Consider the following 15895-nt stretch of genomic DNA (forward strand, 5'->3'; position numbering starts at 1 on the left):
GATCCAAATCCAGTATAGCCTAGACTTAATGCTTTTGAAGAATTACAGAATTTTAGAGCTGGAAGGGACCTTTGAAATCATTCAGTTCAACCCTTTCATTGTCTGGGTGCATAAACTACTTCCCCCCTCAAATAAACAAACAAACAAAAAACACTATAAACTTGCCCAGAATCATTCTATTCTCTCTGGCCATATAGCCATTGCCTTTGTGTCTTGTTGAAATGCTACACCTAAGATGTTCCATAGTAACAATACTAGAGACCATAAAATGAATTAAATTGAGGCTGAAGCAAGGTGGTGTAGGAAAAGACATTCTACTTCTAAAACGTATCTCAAATCTTCCCACCAGTGCCACTCTAGTCCAGGAACCGTTAGCACCCACCTGAACTACTGCAATAGCCTCCCACCTGGCATTTCTACTCCCACTCCGTTCTTTGCCACCCATCTCCAGAGTAACCCTGCAGCCAAACCTATCTTTGCCCATCCTCACAAGTCCAACTCTTCTCTCCCCTCCTGAAAGCTCTCCAGTAGTTTCCCTTTGCACTGAACCTGTAATACTCTACAACATCTGCATGATCCAGCTCCAGTCTGCCTTCAGCTGCATGTTTTCTTATCTCCTAATACTTTTCCACATGCATACTATACACTAGACATACTGAGCTTTACACACACCAACTTCCTTCACAGTTTAGAGCCTTTGCACTAGCTGTCCCTTCGATCTGGATTGCTCTTCCTCTGATATTCACAGGGCTGGTTCCTTTCTGTCACTCTCAAATGTCACTGTGCTAGTGGACTTCCCAGAACATCCATTCCGAAGTAGTCTGAAGGTTGTTCCAGCAGATTTTAGTTTTGGGTTTTTTTTTTTTTTTCCAAATTCTGACCAAGGAAGGCACCACCTGATCAGTGCTCTGCAGAGACTTGGGTGATTGGTGACTACTTATGTAATTTGTTTGCATGTTTGTTTATAATCTGGTTTCCTCCATTAGAATAAAAGCTTCAGGGAAACCAGGGCTTGGTCTTCTTCACCAGTGTATATCCCAGTACAGAGAACAATTCTTGTGCTCAATTATTTTTGGAATTAATGGAGGATGTTTTGCCTTCATGTGCTAAAAACATTTTTAGTTGTTTCAACCGTTCCTTGGAAGACAGAAATCCCTTGCCCACTCACCTCCCTAGGAGTTCTAGAAGAGATACAGAAAAGCAGCTTCCCAACTTTAATCTTACAGTTGTTGTTGTTCTTCTTCTTTAGAACAGTAACATTTGGCAGTGGAGCAATAACATCTTAATAAAGAACTTTAGAGCACCATCAGCTACCAGGCACCTTGGCCTGTTGTGTAGCTAATTGTGGTCACTATCTCTTCAATCTCAAATGTTGTTAAGATTAAGGATAGTGACAAAACAAAACAAAACAAACAAAAAAACAAACACCAAACAAAATAAAACACCCACAAACACATACAACAGTTTATGAATAACAGCATTAGTCTAAACACTTTAGAAGTAAATTCAAAATGCCTAATTAAGATCAAGGGGTTCAGGTTAGAGGTTTAATTTGAATAAACATGATGATGTGACCCAAGGAGACCTTTGTGAGGGGCCACAGGGAAGATCTCTGAGCCCTAAATGACTCACTTGATTGGCTTGCCAGTCCATACCTACTGTGTCTCCTAACAGTATCCTTAGTCTTTCCGTCCAGAAAGAGAGCCTTGCAACTTCCCTGGAAGAAAAGCAGGGAGTGTGAATACGGAAAGGTTAGATGAACTTTGTCCTTAAGAATGAAAAGAGTCTACTGGGACCCACTAGAAATAGTGTAAGAAGGTATCCTGGCTATGAGAGCTATGCAAACATTATGGGAACTTGAAGTTTCTTATTGATATTGATGCACTCTGTAGAGTGGTTAACAATAAAACTTTAAAATTTATGAACTAATTTTTTCAGGCAAGCCAGAAAAATTGGGAAACTGAGGAGATGTTTTCTCTTCCTTGGCCTTGGGGAACAAAAACCCAAAGAAATGTTATATTAGCAGCTCTACAAAGAATAGAAAAAGTGTGCTCTTTGGAAGGGACATGGTTCAGAAGAGCCCCAGGAAGCTGTCCAGGGTTTAAGGAGTGACCCTGCAGACTTAGCTAACAAGAGACCCTCAAGTTTTTCCAAAACAAGTATCTGAAAGGAGAATATTTAACGGAACTTAACTGAATATTTCTGAACTTCTTAGTTTGAAAAAAAAAATTGGAATGCAATTATGAAAAGATCCTTTCTTATGAGATGTTTTTATTTGTTTTCTTGGCAATGTTGCTTCTGTCATGGCCAAAAGCCAGAAGAAAAAAAAAAAAAACACGCTTCAAATTATTTGAATACTCTAGGTTCTCATAAAAAACTCAGTGTCAGTTTGATTCTACAAGCTATAAAGAGCTGGCTCGTGCAATGCTCTGGATTTTAAGTCATATTGGGTCAGAGTCTTAGTCCGCATCTGTCCGTGAAAATGCTCATAATGACAGCAAGGAAATTGTGGGCTGTTTCTGAAAAGCTTTAAGGAAAGGGCAAGCAGACATCTGCTCATGTTGTTTTAGGCATTCATCTACTTGGGATAGTTTGAACTCTTTCCACTATTCTAAAAATTAGAAAGAAAAGGGTAAGGTAAGAAGATTCTTTAATAACATCATGGTGCATGGTGTTTTTTTTTTTTTTAAAAAAAAACACTGATATATAAACTATCACTACAATAAAAGGGATAGTAAAGAAAACCAATAATCTAAAGTACATTTCCATTGAAAAAAAGTTCATAAAATTTCTAAAACTCATTTAGTCAATACCATTTTTTAAAAATTAAAACACACACACACACCTATAGCAGTTGTGTGTGCACACGAGTGTGTGTGTGTGTGTGTGTGTGTGTGTGTGTTTTAAAGGCAATGATATAACTCATGTTATCTGGCATCTTCTGTTCTTAATGAAAATAGAGAAATGAACTAGGCAAAATTTTCCATTGAATAATTACTCTTACTTCCAATGATCATGCTTTTTAGTTCCTATACTCTACCTGGTCAGGCATTTAAAAATTTATACTTTTCATTCACTTTCTTGCTCAACTCATATGTATTCTGAATACAGGTCACTTCCAATGTCCATTTTCTCTATTACGGCTTCAGTGCAGAAATTGTCAGACTATGTCCTTACCCCTGCTGACCTCTGTCAGATCAAGCTCTCTAACCTCAGTCGAGCCCTCTTTGCTACTCCAAAATCCTTTTCTTTGGCTTTGCTGGCTTCCACTCAATTTGCTCAGTGGCTCTTCCAGGCCTTTATGCTCACTTTCCCAAGTCCAGCTCGCCTCCTTCACTTTCAGCAGATGACTTAGAACACTTCTCTGCACAGACACTGGAGCCTGCTCTTCAGGCACAGTCTCAACTGCTCTCTTTTTCAGAAGTCTTTCTGTACCGTCATCCTTTCTTTCTCAGTTTGTGTCTGTTTTCTAAGAAAAAGTATATGTCCTTTCTTTTATCAAGATTCCTCTTCTTCTTTCTTCTCCACTATCTCCTTTGGCATCAAATATACCCTGACCTCCACATATCACCCGTCTCTCCCTCTAGATCAACTCACCTTTCAAGAGTCCCTCATTGTAAACAAACAATCCACCCACCCTTTTGTGAGTCTCCAAATGATGAGATGTCTCTGTTAACATTTTATAAGAATAACTTATACCCACAGACTCCATTTCCTTATGAACGTATTTCTCTAATCCTCTGCAGTCTTGATTTCCTAATACACTATAGAAATTACTCCCCCATTGGCCTTTTTGCATATTTCAACCTCTTGGCAACACTTATCCTACTGAACACCTTCAGAAATTCTCTCTTATTTCTTTTACTTCTCTCATGGTGACTTTGATAGCTTACTTGCCACTATGTTCTCTTTCTACCTGAATACAGATATTTACCAAAGATCTGAGATTCTCTTCTCTCATCATTCTGTATACTCTACCAAACAAACTGCTACCAAATTTTTAAAATTCTGTATTTCTTACTTTGTGTTTCTATGGTTTGAGTCCCGATCTCTTTCCTTAGATCAAACCCCCACTGCCTCGTTGAACATACCATGTACAAGTCTAGTCTTCATGTCCAACTCAATGGTGTCCCTAAATCAAATTTATTATTGTCTTTTCCCAAATCTCGTCCCAACTTTCTTACTTTTGATAATGACACTTCCCATCCTTCCAAAAACCCTTTTGCATTTGGCAAATATCTAATGTATGGTTATAACATGTAAGTCATAAGTTCTAGGCATTGGGGATACAGGAGTACACAGGATGAGTGAGGCACCTGTCCTTGTGAAATTTACTTTCTACTTTGGGAAAAGAGAAAACAAACAAGTAATTAAATAAAATAAATTTGGTAGAGGCAAATGCTATAAAAAAAAGTAAAATGTGCCCTAGCCAGTTTGGCTCAGTGCATAGAGCATCAGTCTTGGACTGAAGGGTCCCAGGTTCAATTCCAGTTAAGGGCACATGCTGGGGGTTGCGTGCTTGATCCCCAGTAGAGGTCGTGCAGGAGGCAGCCAATCAATGATTCTCTCTCATCATTGATGTTTCTATTTCTCTCTCCCTCTCTGAAATTAATCTATATACTTAAAAGCCTAAGCGATGGTCTGACTGTTCAACTGGTAGTTATGACCACCAGTGGCAGACACTCCGACTGGTAGCTATGACACCCACTGATCACCAGGGGGCAGACGCTCAACGCAGGAGTTGCCAGGCTGTGGTGACTTGGAAGCAGTATTTCTTGGGTGACGCACCAAGGAACCAGAGAGGAGGGAGCCCGACTCTGGGGTGCATCACCCGAGAACTGCCCTCTCTCAATCCGGGACCCCTCAGGGGATGTCAGAGAGCCGGTTTCAGCCAGATCCCCGCAGGCCAGGCCAAGGGACCCCACCAGTGCACTAATCCGTGCACTGGGCCTCTAGTAAAAATATATTTTTTAAAAGTAAAATGTGATTGATAGACTATTGTGAGGGATGAGTTTGGGCCGTGGAACAACCAAATTAGATAAAATGGTTCAGGAAACCTCTTTGAGGAGGTGGCATTTGAGATGAGACTAGAATAAGAAGAATGACCGTCATGCAAATAATGAAGAAAAAGCTTCCCTAACAGTGGGATCAGCAAGTGCAAGAGCTCTAAATGTGCACATGCCTGTTTTCTTTATTCCCACTTCAACTCATCACTCTGATTTTAATTGCATAAGTCTTATAGAGTTACCTCAATTTTTATCTCTTTTGTATCTATTTCTTCCTGGTTAAACTTTCATTACTTCTCGCTCTCCATCTATTTCACCTTCCAGTGCATCCCTTGTATCTCTACACAATTAAACTTCCTAAAGTAAAACTATAATTTATACTCTTGCTCCAAAACCTCTAGTGACAATCCCCCTCCCCCCATTATTCCTTGAACTATTATAAACTTGGAGGTGTAACATTAAAATCTGTTCATGGTGTAACCTCAAAATATCTTTCAGTTCTTCTCTTCCATACTGCTAAACACATTAGTGTTCAGAGCCATCTTAGATATTCCTGCCTCCAAAATTCCCCATTATGTCTCCTCCACACAATTTGGGCAAGTCACTGCCCACCCAGCCCTCTTAGCCCTACCTCAAATAACCTTTTCCTTGAAGACCCTTCATATTTCTCTCTGTTTTTAACCCACAAAGAACTTCTTCCCAACATTTGTCATATTTTGATTTGTCTTCCTTCTCTATATCTCTTACTATATTCAAGAGATGTTTTAAGATAGTGATCATGTTATTTATCCTTGTACTAGTGTAATGCCTCACATTGATGGCATTGAGTAGTATTTGTTGAATGAAGGAATAAAATGAATTTATTAAACCTGAGTTGATTAATACTTATTTCATGACACCCCAGGTGGTTTCCCTTTTGTCATTCCTTTTATTTGTTATCTTGAGACCTAGATATAAAAACTTACTAGATATGAAATAGTCTAGTAAGTTTCAATATGGCCACATTTGAGGAACATTAAAAATACTTATTTTTCAATGCTGCATAATCCATGTGGTGTGAGACAAATCACTTTCAGTGAAGTGCTAATTGATTGATTTCTGCTCAGGATACATAAAACTGCTTAGCAGTATTCAGTGCTTAAAAAATACATGATCACAATCATATAATCTCAATACATACCACGTTACTGCAAGTTCTGTATCGAATATTTCTTCCCTCACAGCTCCTAGGAGACAAAAAGAAAAACAAACACCTCATTACTAACTATGAAAGGCTCAATATTTGAACTATCCTATATAATAAAAGGGTAATATGCAAATTGACCCTAATGGCAGAACAACTGGGAACAACTGGTCGCTATGACATGTACTGACCACCAGAGGGCCGACGCTCAATGTAGGAGCTGCCCCTTGGTGGTCAGTGTGCTTCCACAGGGGGAGCTCTGCTCAGCCACAAGCCGGGCTGATGGCAGAGGTGGTGGTGGGAGCCTCTCCCGCCTCCTCGGCAGCGCTAAGGATGTCCCAGAGGGAGCAGGCCTAAACCAACAGTCAGACATCCCCTGAGGGCTCCCAGGCTGCCAGAGGAATGTCTGATGCCAGCTTACGCCTGATCCCCTGGGGAGTGGGCCGAAGCAGGCAGGTGGACATACCCCAAGGGGTCCTGCACTGTGAGAGGGTGCAGGCAGGCTAAGGGATCCCCCCCCCCCCCCGGTCCCGAGTGCACGAATTTTCATGCACCAGGCCTCTAGTTTCCTTATAAAAAGAATTCTCTCTTAATACTCATATAAATGCCTCTCTTTTCTTCTGAGTACGTTCTTAGTGGAGTTATACTCAAATACTAAATTGAGCAGATCTAAAGAAGTTGTATATGTAAGAATTGTAACTAAGCATTTGGTTGTTAAAATAAGTACTTATACTTAGTTCTTATTTAACCAAATAAATATAAATGCAAGGTTTTCTGTAAAGTATTAATATTAAGTGAATCCCATCTTAATTATTACTGGTATGAAACTGGAGATATTTCACAGAAAAAAACTTAAAATTGTGAATATGATAAAAATTACACTTACTGTTCAACATGTCTTATAAATTATAAAATGGATATAAAAAGTCATAATTGTTAAAGAATTATTTTTATTTCTAAAATACATGTTCATTGCAGAGATTTTAGGAAAGAAAGATTACCTAAAAGTAAAAAAAAAAAAAAAAATCCTTCATAGTTGCCTCATCTAAAGATAATCACTATTATTTTGATTTATTAATTTCTTCCAGTGAGGAAATAAATCACATCACTTACACAATTTTGCAGCTTGTTATTTCCACTTATAAATTTTTGAAGGTATTTTCCCACAACTTGACAACATTTTGAGAGCTACATAAAATTCCATCAAATGATATAATTTGTATAATCATTCTTCTATTACTTAAGTAATGTCCAATTTGGGGTTTTATAAATGAGAGTGTAATGAACCATATCCATGCATATGCTTTACCTAAATTTCTGACTATGTCTTTAGGGTAGATAAATTTATAGAAGAATTACTGGACTAAAGGGAATGAACTTTTATAAGCTCTTGATAAATTACATTCCATAAACTTTGTGCCATTACATACTCCCATTAGCAATACATGGGAGTTTTCATATTACTGAACTCTTGTGAACAAAAATAATCAATTTTTGATTAAGCATTCAGTGAGGACACAAGAGCAGCAGTTCTCTGCTCTTCTCAAAATAAGTCACAATGACTTAAATGTTAGACTTGAAACAATAAAAATCCTAGAAGAAAACATAGGCAGTAAAATCCTGGACATTTCTTATAGCAGGATTTTTTCTGATACATCTCATCGAGCAAGGGAAACACAAGAAAAAATAAACAAATGGGACTAGATCAAACTAAAAAATTTTTGCATAGCAAAGGAAACCATCAACAAAATGAAAATACAACCCACTGATTGGAGAACATAATCGCCAACGATACATCTCACAAGTGGTTAATATTCAAAATTTATAAAGAACTCATACAACGCAACACCAAAAAAACAAATAATCCAATTTAAAAATTGGCAAAGGACCTGAATAGACACATCTCCAAAGAGGACGTATAGATGGCCAATAGACATAGGAAAAAATGCTCAGTCACTAATCATTAGACTGATAAAAATTAAAACTACAATGAGATATCATCTCACATCTGTCAGAATGGCTATCATTAATAAATCAACAAACAAGTGGTTGTCAGAGTGTGGGGAAAAGGGAACAGTCATTCACTGTTGGTGGGAATGTAGATTGGTGAAAAAGGAGAAGGGATTAAGAAAAAAAAAATCATAGACACAGACAACAGTATGGTGATTACCAGAGGGAAAGGGGAGTGGGGGAGACAGGAGAGGGTAATGGAGGGATAAATGGTGATGGAAGAGGACTTGACCTGGGGTGGTGAACACACAATACAATATACAAATGATGTATTATAGAAATGTACATTGAAACCTATAAAACCCAATAAATTCATTTAAAAAGTCACACTTAAAAAACAAACAAAAAAACAATAATATATATATGTATATATATATATATATATATGCCTAGCAAATGAATAACTGCTAGCAGGCCCAGGGTGAGGCTGAGTCTCTGCACCTATCAAATACCTGAGACAATCCAGACTCTGGCCTGACCCCACCAGCTGATGCAGGCCCTCTAAGGTGTGTTCTAGAAAGAGTGTGGGGAGCTGGCATAGACGGATAGCAAGAGGGGACGTGACTGTGGACCTCTCAGGGAGGCTGTCCTGATGGCTGAGGATCCTGGAGCATGGCTACCCTGAACATCCCTGATGGTGTCACCGACCTGGCATCACACATCAAGAACATTCACCGAGTGGCTTTGGGGTGCAAAGCTCTCCACCAGGTTCCTCCAGGACACAGAACACACCTTTACCCAAGACATTACCCCGAACTAATCCGCTCAGGCTAATTTCCTCATTCAGCCAACGCTCAGAGGGCGGGTCCACAGCCGCTCGGCTGACCCGGATGAGCAGTGCTCCCGCAGCAGGCCATCCCCCAGGCCACACCCCCCACCAGTGCACGAATCCGAGGATCGGGTCTCTAGTATAATATAAAATTCTGAGAGAATGATTATACTAATAACTAACAATTATGGAGTTTGAGGAATATTTCTAAGTTTGTTATATTATATTAATTTATTTAATCATCTCAGGTACCCTGGGAGTCAGGGTACTATCATTTTACCCATTTTACATATGAGAAAACTGAAACTTAGGGAGGTTAACTAACTTGCCAAAATTGCACAACTATTAAGTAACAGAGCTGAGATTTGCTACCAGGCCATCTGGCTTCAGAGCTTACACTCATAACCATGATGCTTTACTGCCTCGTAATTCACTTGTTTGTCCGACAAATGTCCAATGAGCTCTTGTTATGTGCTAGGCAATGCATTTACTTCTGGGAATGAATATGACTTGGTTTTTGCTATTAAGAAAATCATTCAATTATAATTTAGTGAAAGGAATGCTAAATAGCATGTGCTAGGTCTGAGAATGTTATCAAAAAGTAAATGTCATCTGAAAATACAATTACACAAAGACTCTCTTAAAGAGATGGAAAGGTCCTAGGCTTAAACACTTGACCATAACCAGATTGACTATATTAATATGGATTAACAAGAAAATGTGGCCAAGAAAAGAAAGAGCTGGCCAGGCATTAGAATCATAGACAAGAGGAGAATGCCAGAGACATGGCTGTCGGTGCCCAGCCTCGCCATGTCCCAGGGAAAGGACTCATAAACTTGAAATCCTGCATGTCCCATTGGCAAGGCTGCTGCCATCACGATGTGGATGCCTCACACTAACCACGCTGCTGCCAGTGAATGTTCCGTTCCTCCCAGGAATTACCCTGGTTCTGATGCCATGTTGACCAAACATCTTGCCAAGAGTGATCTGGCTTTTCATGACTGCGCAGTGTGCTGGTCATGCTGACATGAGTATTCCGGTCCATGTGAGAGACAGTTCTATTTTTAGTTGTAGGTTAATAAACTGGCATTTTTAGTTTCAGACATTAATCTCATGGGTCAAGTCACTGAGTCCACCTCCCAGACAAGGATCCGTGCTTGGTGTGATTACTGAAAAATATCAGGTTTCTGGGTCTAAAAAGATGCGAGCTAGGTTCCAGTTGATGGTACACTTACAAGGTAATGAATTCTACAACCCAGAGGCCTTTGATAGTGTGCCACTGAGACATCAGAATTGGCAGAATGTGAGATGTTTTTCAATTTTGAAATTCCAAGTGCATATGTGACATAGTGCAGTGGATAAAAGTACCCAGTTTGAAACCAGAATCCTCTTTCTGGAATCCTGGCTTTATTCCTCAGTTTTTTATATGTCAGTTTGTCATTTGTAAACTGGGATACTATTACTTATCTGCTGGGATTATTATGGAGATTATCAGTTAATATTATGAAGCACTTCCAACAATGCCTAGCTCGTAAGTAAACACGGTGTAGAAATTTAATAAATCAATTAAATGCATAATAGAGGTAACTATAATAGATATTGAAAGGGGGTTAAGGATGTGTGGAGAAGAAACTATAGGCAGAGGCACAGAGGTATAAAAATATATGTTATATGTGCAAATTTTCAAGCAGTTTTGTTTTGTTGGAGTTTGGGTTGATGTGAGGAACTGTAGGAGATGAGATAAATACCTTCTAAATTTGAACTTGGCAACAGGCAAAGAGAACTCATTGAAGGTTTAAAACAGAGAGGATACAATGTGGACTTCTTGCTTTTAAAAAGTGAAATATGGTGTTAATCACTAAGACCTTAAAAACCACTGTTTTTCATCTCCTTTTATTTTCTTTTCCTAACTTTATCTCCCTAAACGGGAGAATGGAAACAAATCGGAAGTTGGGATTTGGAGTTCTGGATGCTGGACTTTGCTCATCTCTTTGCGTAGGCCTCTTATATTCTCAGGGGGTCTTCGCTTTTCCATCTGTCAAATGGATATTGGAATGGCAGTGCATACAGTTATGATCACCAACTGAGATAACTTACAAAAGATTTGTCCACATGCCAAGGGGTTATTATAGAGATATTGTTTGCTAGAAACAAAACAAAACACAAAACCAAAAAGCAGAAAACTACTTGCATTAATAATTTAAATAAGCCTTTGCCAAGGATTTCAAATTATAAATTCCCACACATGTTTTAAAAGCACCTTCGGATAATGGGAGATGTAAGCATGTACTGTAAAATATTGATTTAAAATGCTTCAGCAAAAATAAAACAAAAACAAAAACCAAAAAAAAACTAGCAAAGAGAAACACTTTGTTGCAATTCCCAAAGACTATCCTGTGATCGTCTAACATCTAATATTAATTTGCCAATACTTTAATTCTGTCCCTGAATTAAGTATTCCATTTGAATATTCTACTACTTACTTAGTGAGAGCTTCTTTAGTTTAATTGACTGAAATATGCTATTAAGGTGGTAATGCTTGAATTTGGAAAGATCCTCATTATTGAAAGACATTATCAAGTTGTGAATAATAATAGTGATACCAGCCTCTACTATGTATTGTGTGTCTGCTATAGGTATCTGGCCCACTGTTAGGTATTTTGTGTACATTATCACTAATTTTCCAACAACTCTGTAATAGATAGATGAGAAAAGTGAGGCTGAGAAAGATTAGGAGGCTTAATGTCATATACACAGAAAACAGAGAACTAGGGATGGAAACCCAGATCTGTCTCACTCCAAAGCATATAAAACAATAACAAAAATAAAGGAACAAGATATGCTTAAGATGCATAGAATACTAACACGAGATTAAATCTGGGAAGCCGAGCAGAGAGTTGGCCTGGGGGTTAACTGTGCTTTATTAATACTACACCAATACATCAGCCACTTCTCAATTCTGGTAAATCCACTTCTAGTAAGTACAGGGTACCTGGACACACACTGTACACTTGGAACATCTCCAAGGCAACTACACTTGTCAGTTAAATGCGATGTGAAAGAACTTCAGGACAGAGCCGCTTGAGTTTTTTAAAAGTTCAAATTTATTAAACCCGAATATAAATTTTACTTAAGTAATGTAGTGACTCTATAAATTTTACTTAAGTAATGTAGTGACTCTTCCACCGCAAGAATTCTAATTCTTGCCAAGTGTGAATTTCTTCATCCAAGGCACTTGTCTGGGCACAAAAGCCTCATCTGAGAATTAAACAGTAAAATATATTTTCTTTTTCTCCTTTAAAAAAATAGTTTCTTAATATAAAACAGCTGAATAGTTCCCTTCAGATTCAAACAAAATGAAATCTGCCTCTTGGAATAAAAACAAACTTTAGAAATTTTAGTCCACAATGGTGTCTGAGGAAAGCTATAGAGCCCTGATCACAGAGAAGGCAAGTCAACGCATCCTCTCCACGAAAACTCTGATGTAGCGACAGGCCCGTGTCGAGGGCGGTAAGTACTGTGCCAATTAAGGACTCAGAAACTGGTCCAAGTATGAAAGAACAAGATATAAACAAAAATATATCCAAACCAAACTTGTACAGAAAGTTCCTTATTTATTTCAGCCCTTGACATCGGGCCCGTCACTTATGAATGTGGACTAATTCCTTCTCTCAAACGTGGAAATCACCTCCATCACAAGTTATTTCCAAATTATTCAGACTTTAATTCACTCTTGGTAAGATTAGCATAGGCTTGTGGCATGTTTTTCTTCATCTCTCATGAACACATAATGAGCTACCCAAACCCTTCCAGTGCCCGGATCCTGATATGATCTCCGTTTCAATGATCACAATGTAACGACCTGAGAAGACATGAGTGGCCTTGGGAAGTTAAAAGCTCGCTTTCCAGGCTTTAGCAATGTGTTGGCTTCCCCTCTCTGCTTATATAATTTAAGTCTTTAAAAGAGAAAGGCATATTTTTAAAATTTTTTTCATTAGGAATAAAAAATTTGGGTCAACTGCATCCATTTTTTTACCTTAACATTCTTCTTATCTCCTGTCATCCTTCTGGTGACATATCCAGATGCATCCTGGGTGTCAATGAATGGTTCCAAGAAAGTCTGGTAACTGTGGGTTGAAAACCTGAGTCCTGAAGGTCTTCAGCCCACAGTTGCATCAGGTTCGGGAAGCTTTGCCTTTGATTCGGAAAAGCAATGAGTGCAGCTAAGTAAGAATGGGGTTTGTATTTCTCTGAATACCTCCTACGTTTTAAAAAATATATATTTTTATTGATTTCAGAAAGGAAAGGAGAGGCAGTGAAAAACAGACACATCAATGATGAGAGAGAATCATTGATTGGCTGCTGCCTGCATACCCACACTGGGGATCAAGCCTGCAACCTGGGCATGTGCCCTTTCCAGGAATCAAACCATGACCTCCTGGTTCATAGGTTGATGCCCAACCACTGAATACCTTCTACTTTAAATATATATATAATTTCAGAGAGGAAGGGCGAGGGAGAGAGAGACAGAAACATCAATGATGAGAGAGAATCATTGATAGGCTGCCTCTTTTCTTGCACGCCCCACACTGGGGATCGAGCCTGCAACCCACGCGTGTGCCCCTGACCAGAATTGAACCCGGGACTCTTCAGTCCACAGGCCGAGGCTCTATCCACTGAGCCAAACCAGCCAGGGCTACCTCCTACTTTTTAAGTATAAATTATTGGGCAAAGGATTTTAAAATAAGACAGTCCATCTGCTTATGTATCTCTCTAATTTTAGTCATCCAAAAGGAAATTGAATTCTTTGCAAGAGAGTAGACATAAAACCACAGCAGCAATTTGAGCCAGGACACTGGGTCCTTTAAAGTGGGTCCTGAAACAACCATGGATTAGACAAGACAAGTGCATCTGCAGGCGTAGCCAGGCCTCCCTGCAGTATGGGAGCCCTGTTTTCCTCCCTCACTTCACATGAGCAGTTCAGTCCTCAGGGGAGCTATCTAGCAGGAGGACGTCCCCAACGAACCAGGAAAAACACTTCTACATTTCTGGGATCTCAAGAGATCCCAGATCTCAACAGAAATAGTGACTTCTGAGAACACCTGAGAGAACCAAATGCAAACACATTGTTGGGCTGCTTTTTATTTTCCACAGACACATTATTGTGAGAGGTTCTTTCAGGAAACAACACTTGATGCCAATCAACTTCGCCATCAAAAAGGAAGTTATATAAACCTCCGGACCCTGTGTGTAAAGCTATCCCCAGATGCTCACTGTCCTCATCCATGGGTCAAACTGAATGCTGAAAACCTACGGGCGAGAACTGGCGTCCACGCATAACAGATGGTTAGTGATGATGGTCTTGCCTAGCACGTGGGGGAGAAAGAGGAGCTAAATGACATGCCATCCCTGTGGGTTCCATAAGTCCCTTGTTCTCATCTTTCCCTTAGCTCTCTGCTGTACTTTTTGCTCAAAAAGGTCATTCTTTAATTCTCTGTATTTTAATTTAATTCTCTCCATGTTTAAAATAGTTACTCTTTAATTCTAATTTAGTGTGCCTTTCATCAGAATCAAATGAGCCTTGTTCGTGTGGAAACTCTACTTGTATGGTTGTCGGTCCTAACAAGAGGAGTCCATTCACCACTGTCCCTTCATTAAAAAGCATCTACATAAAAACAGAGCATGGTTATCAGGGGTGAGGGGTGGCAAGAATTGGGAAGATGCTGTTTAAATGAACTTGCTCTTAGTACATAAGTCCTGGAGACCTAATGCATTGATAATAGACAACAATATTGTATTATAAACTTCAAAGTTGCTAAGATCTTAATTGTTCCCAATACCAAAATAGAAATGATAATTATGTGACATGATAAAGGTGTTAGATAACACTAAAGTTACAGTCATACTACAATATATCAGTATCAAATCAACATGTTGTATACCTTAAACTTATGGAATGTTATTTGCCAATTATATCTCAATAAAAATGTATCTATAGATACATATATATTCATTACACACTGTATCCTATATAATAAAGAGCTAATATGCAAATGGTCATCACGCCCTCACGCCTTCACACTGTAACTGCTCAGACACTCAACACTGGGGAGTGAGGAATGGGGACCAGCCAGGCACAAATGAGCTTGCGAGAGACGAATGGGGACCAGCCAGGGTGTGGCCTGGGAGAGGGACAAGCCGCCGTCCCTGCGGTCCCAGGCGCCAGTGGCTGTACCTGCGCCTGTGGCCTGGGAGGGGGACAAGCTGCCCACCCGTGGTTCCGGGTTCCAGTGGCTGCACCTGTGCCTGTAGCCTGGGAGAGGGACAAGCTGAACACCCTGAGGTCCTGGGCACCAGCAGCTGGGGCTGTGGTCCGAGAGAGGGACAAGCCACCCGCCCCATGGTGCTGGGTGCCTGCGGCTGCAGCCGGGTGACACCTCCTACTTACAGTCCCCTGTGGCTGTGGTTGGCCTGAGTGAAGCCAGCCTGGGTCCTGGGTGCCTGCAACCGGCCAGAGGGAGGGAAGCCCAGGTCCTGGGTGCCTGCGACCGGCCGGAGGAGGGATTCCTGGGTCCTGGGTGCAGGGTGAAGCAGAGGCAGTTAAGGGTGATCAGGCCAGCAGGGGAGCAGTTAGGGGTGATCAGGCCAGTAGGGGAGCAGTTAGGGGTGATCAGGCAGATAGGCAGAGGTGGTTAGGGGCAATCAGGCAGGCAGAGGTGGTTAGGGGCGATCAGGCAGGCAGGCAGAGGGGTTAGGGGTGATCAGGCAGTCAGGCAGGCAGGCAGGCAAGTGGTTAGGAGCCAGCGGTCCCAGATTGCAAGAGGCAGTCAGACATCCCCCAAGGGGTCCCGGATTGGAGAGGGTGCAGGCTGGGCTGAGGGACCCCCCACCCGTGCATGAATTTCGTGCACTGGTCCTCTAGTCTCT

At 40.3% G+C, this 15895-nt stretch overlaps 1 protein-coding gene across 2 annotated transcripts in view; it reads right to left on the reverse strand.

The window, feature by feature from the left end:
- Window positions 1-15895, reverse strand: part of ADAMTSL1 (ADAMTS like 1) — an 882329-nt gene that overhangs the window by 327148 nt on the left and 539286 nt on the right. For both annotated transcript variants that reach the window (XM_028150731.2, XM_008145030.3), the window contains one exon: window positions 6187-6232. In XM_028150731.2, coding sequence (XP_028006532.2) covers window positions 6187-6232 — 46 coding nt within the window. The remainder of the gene's footprint in view (window positions 1-6186; window positions 6233-15895) is intronic.

The sequence above is a fragment of the Eptesicus fuscus genome, chromosome 15 (assembly GCF_027574615.1).
Source record: "Eptesicus fuscus isolate TK198812 chromosome 15, DD_ASM_mEF_20220401, whole genome shotgun sequence".
NCBI lineage: Eukaryota > Metazoa > Chordata > Mammalia > Chiroptera > Vespertilionidae > Eptesicus > Eptesicus fuscus.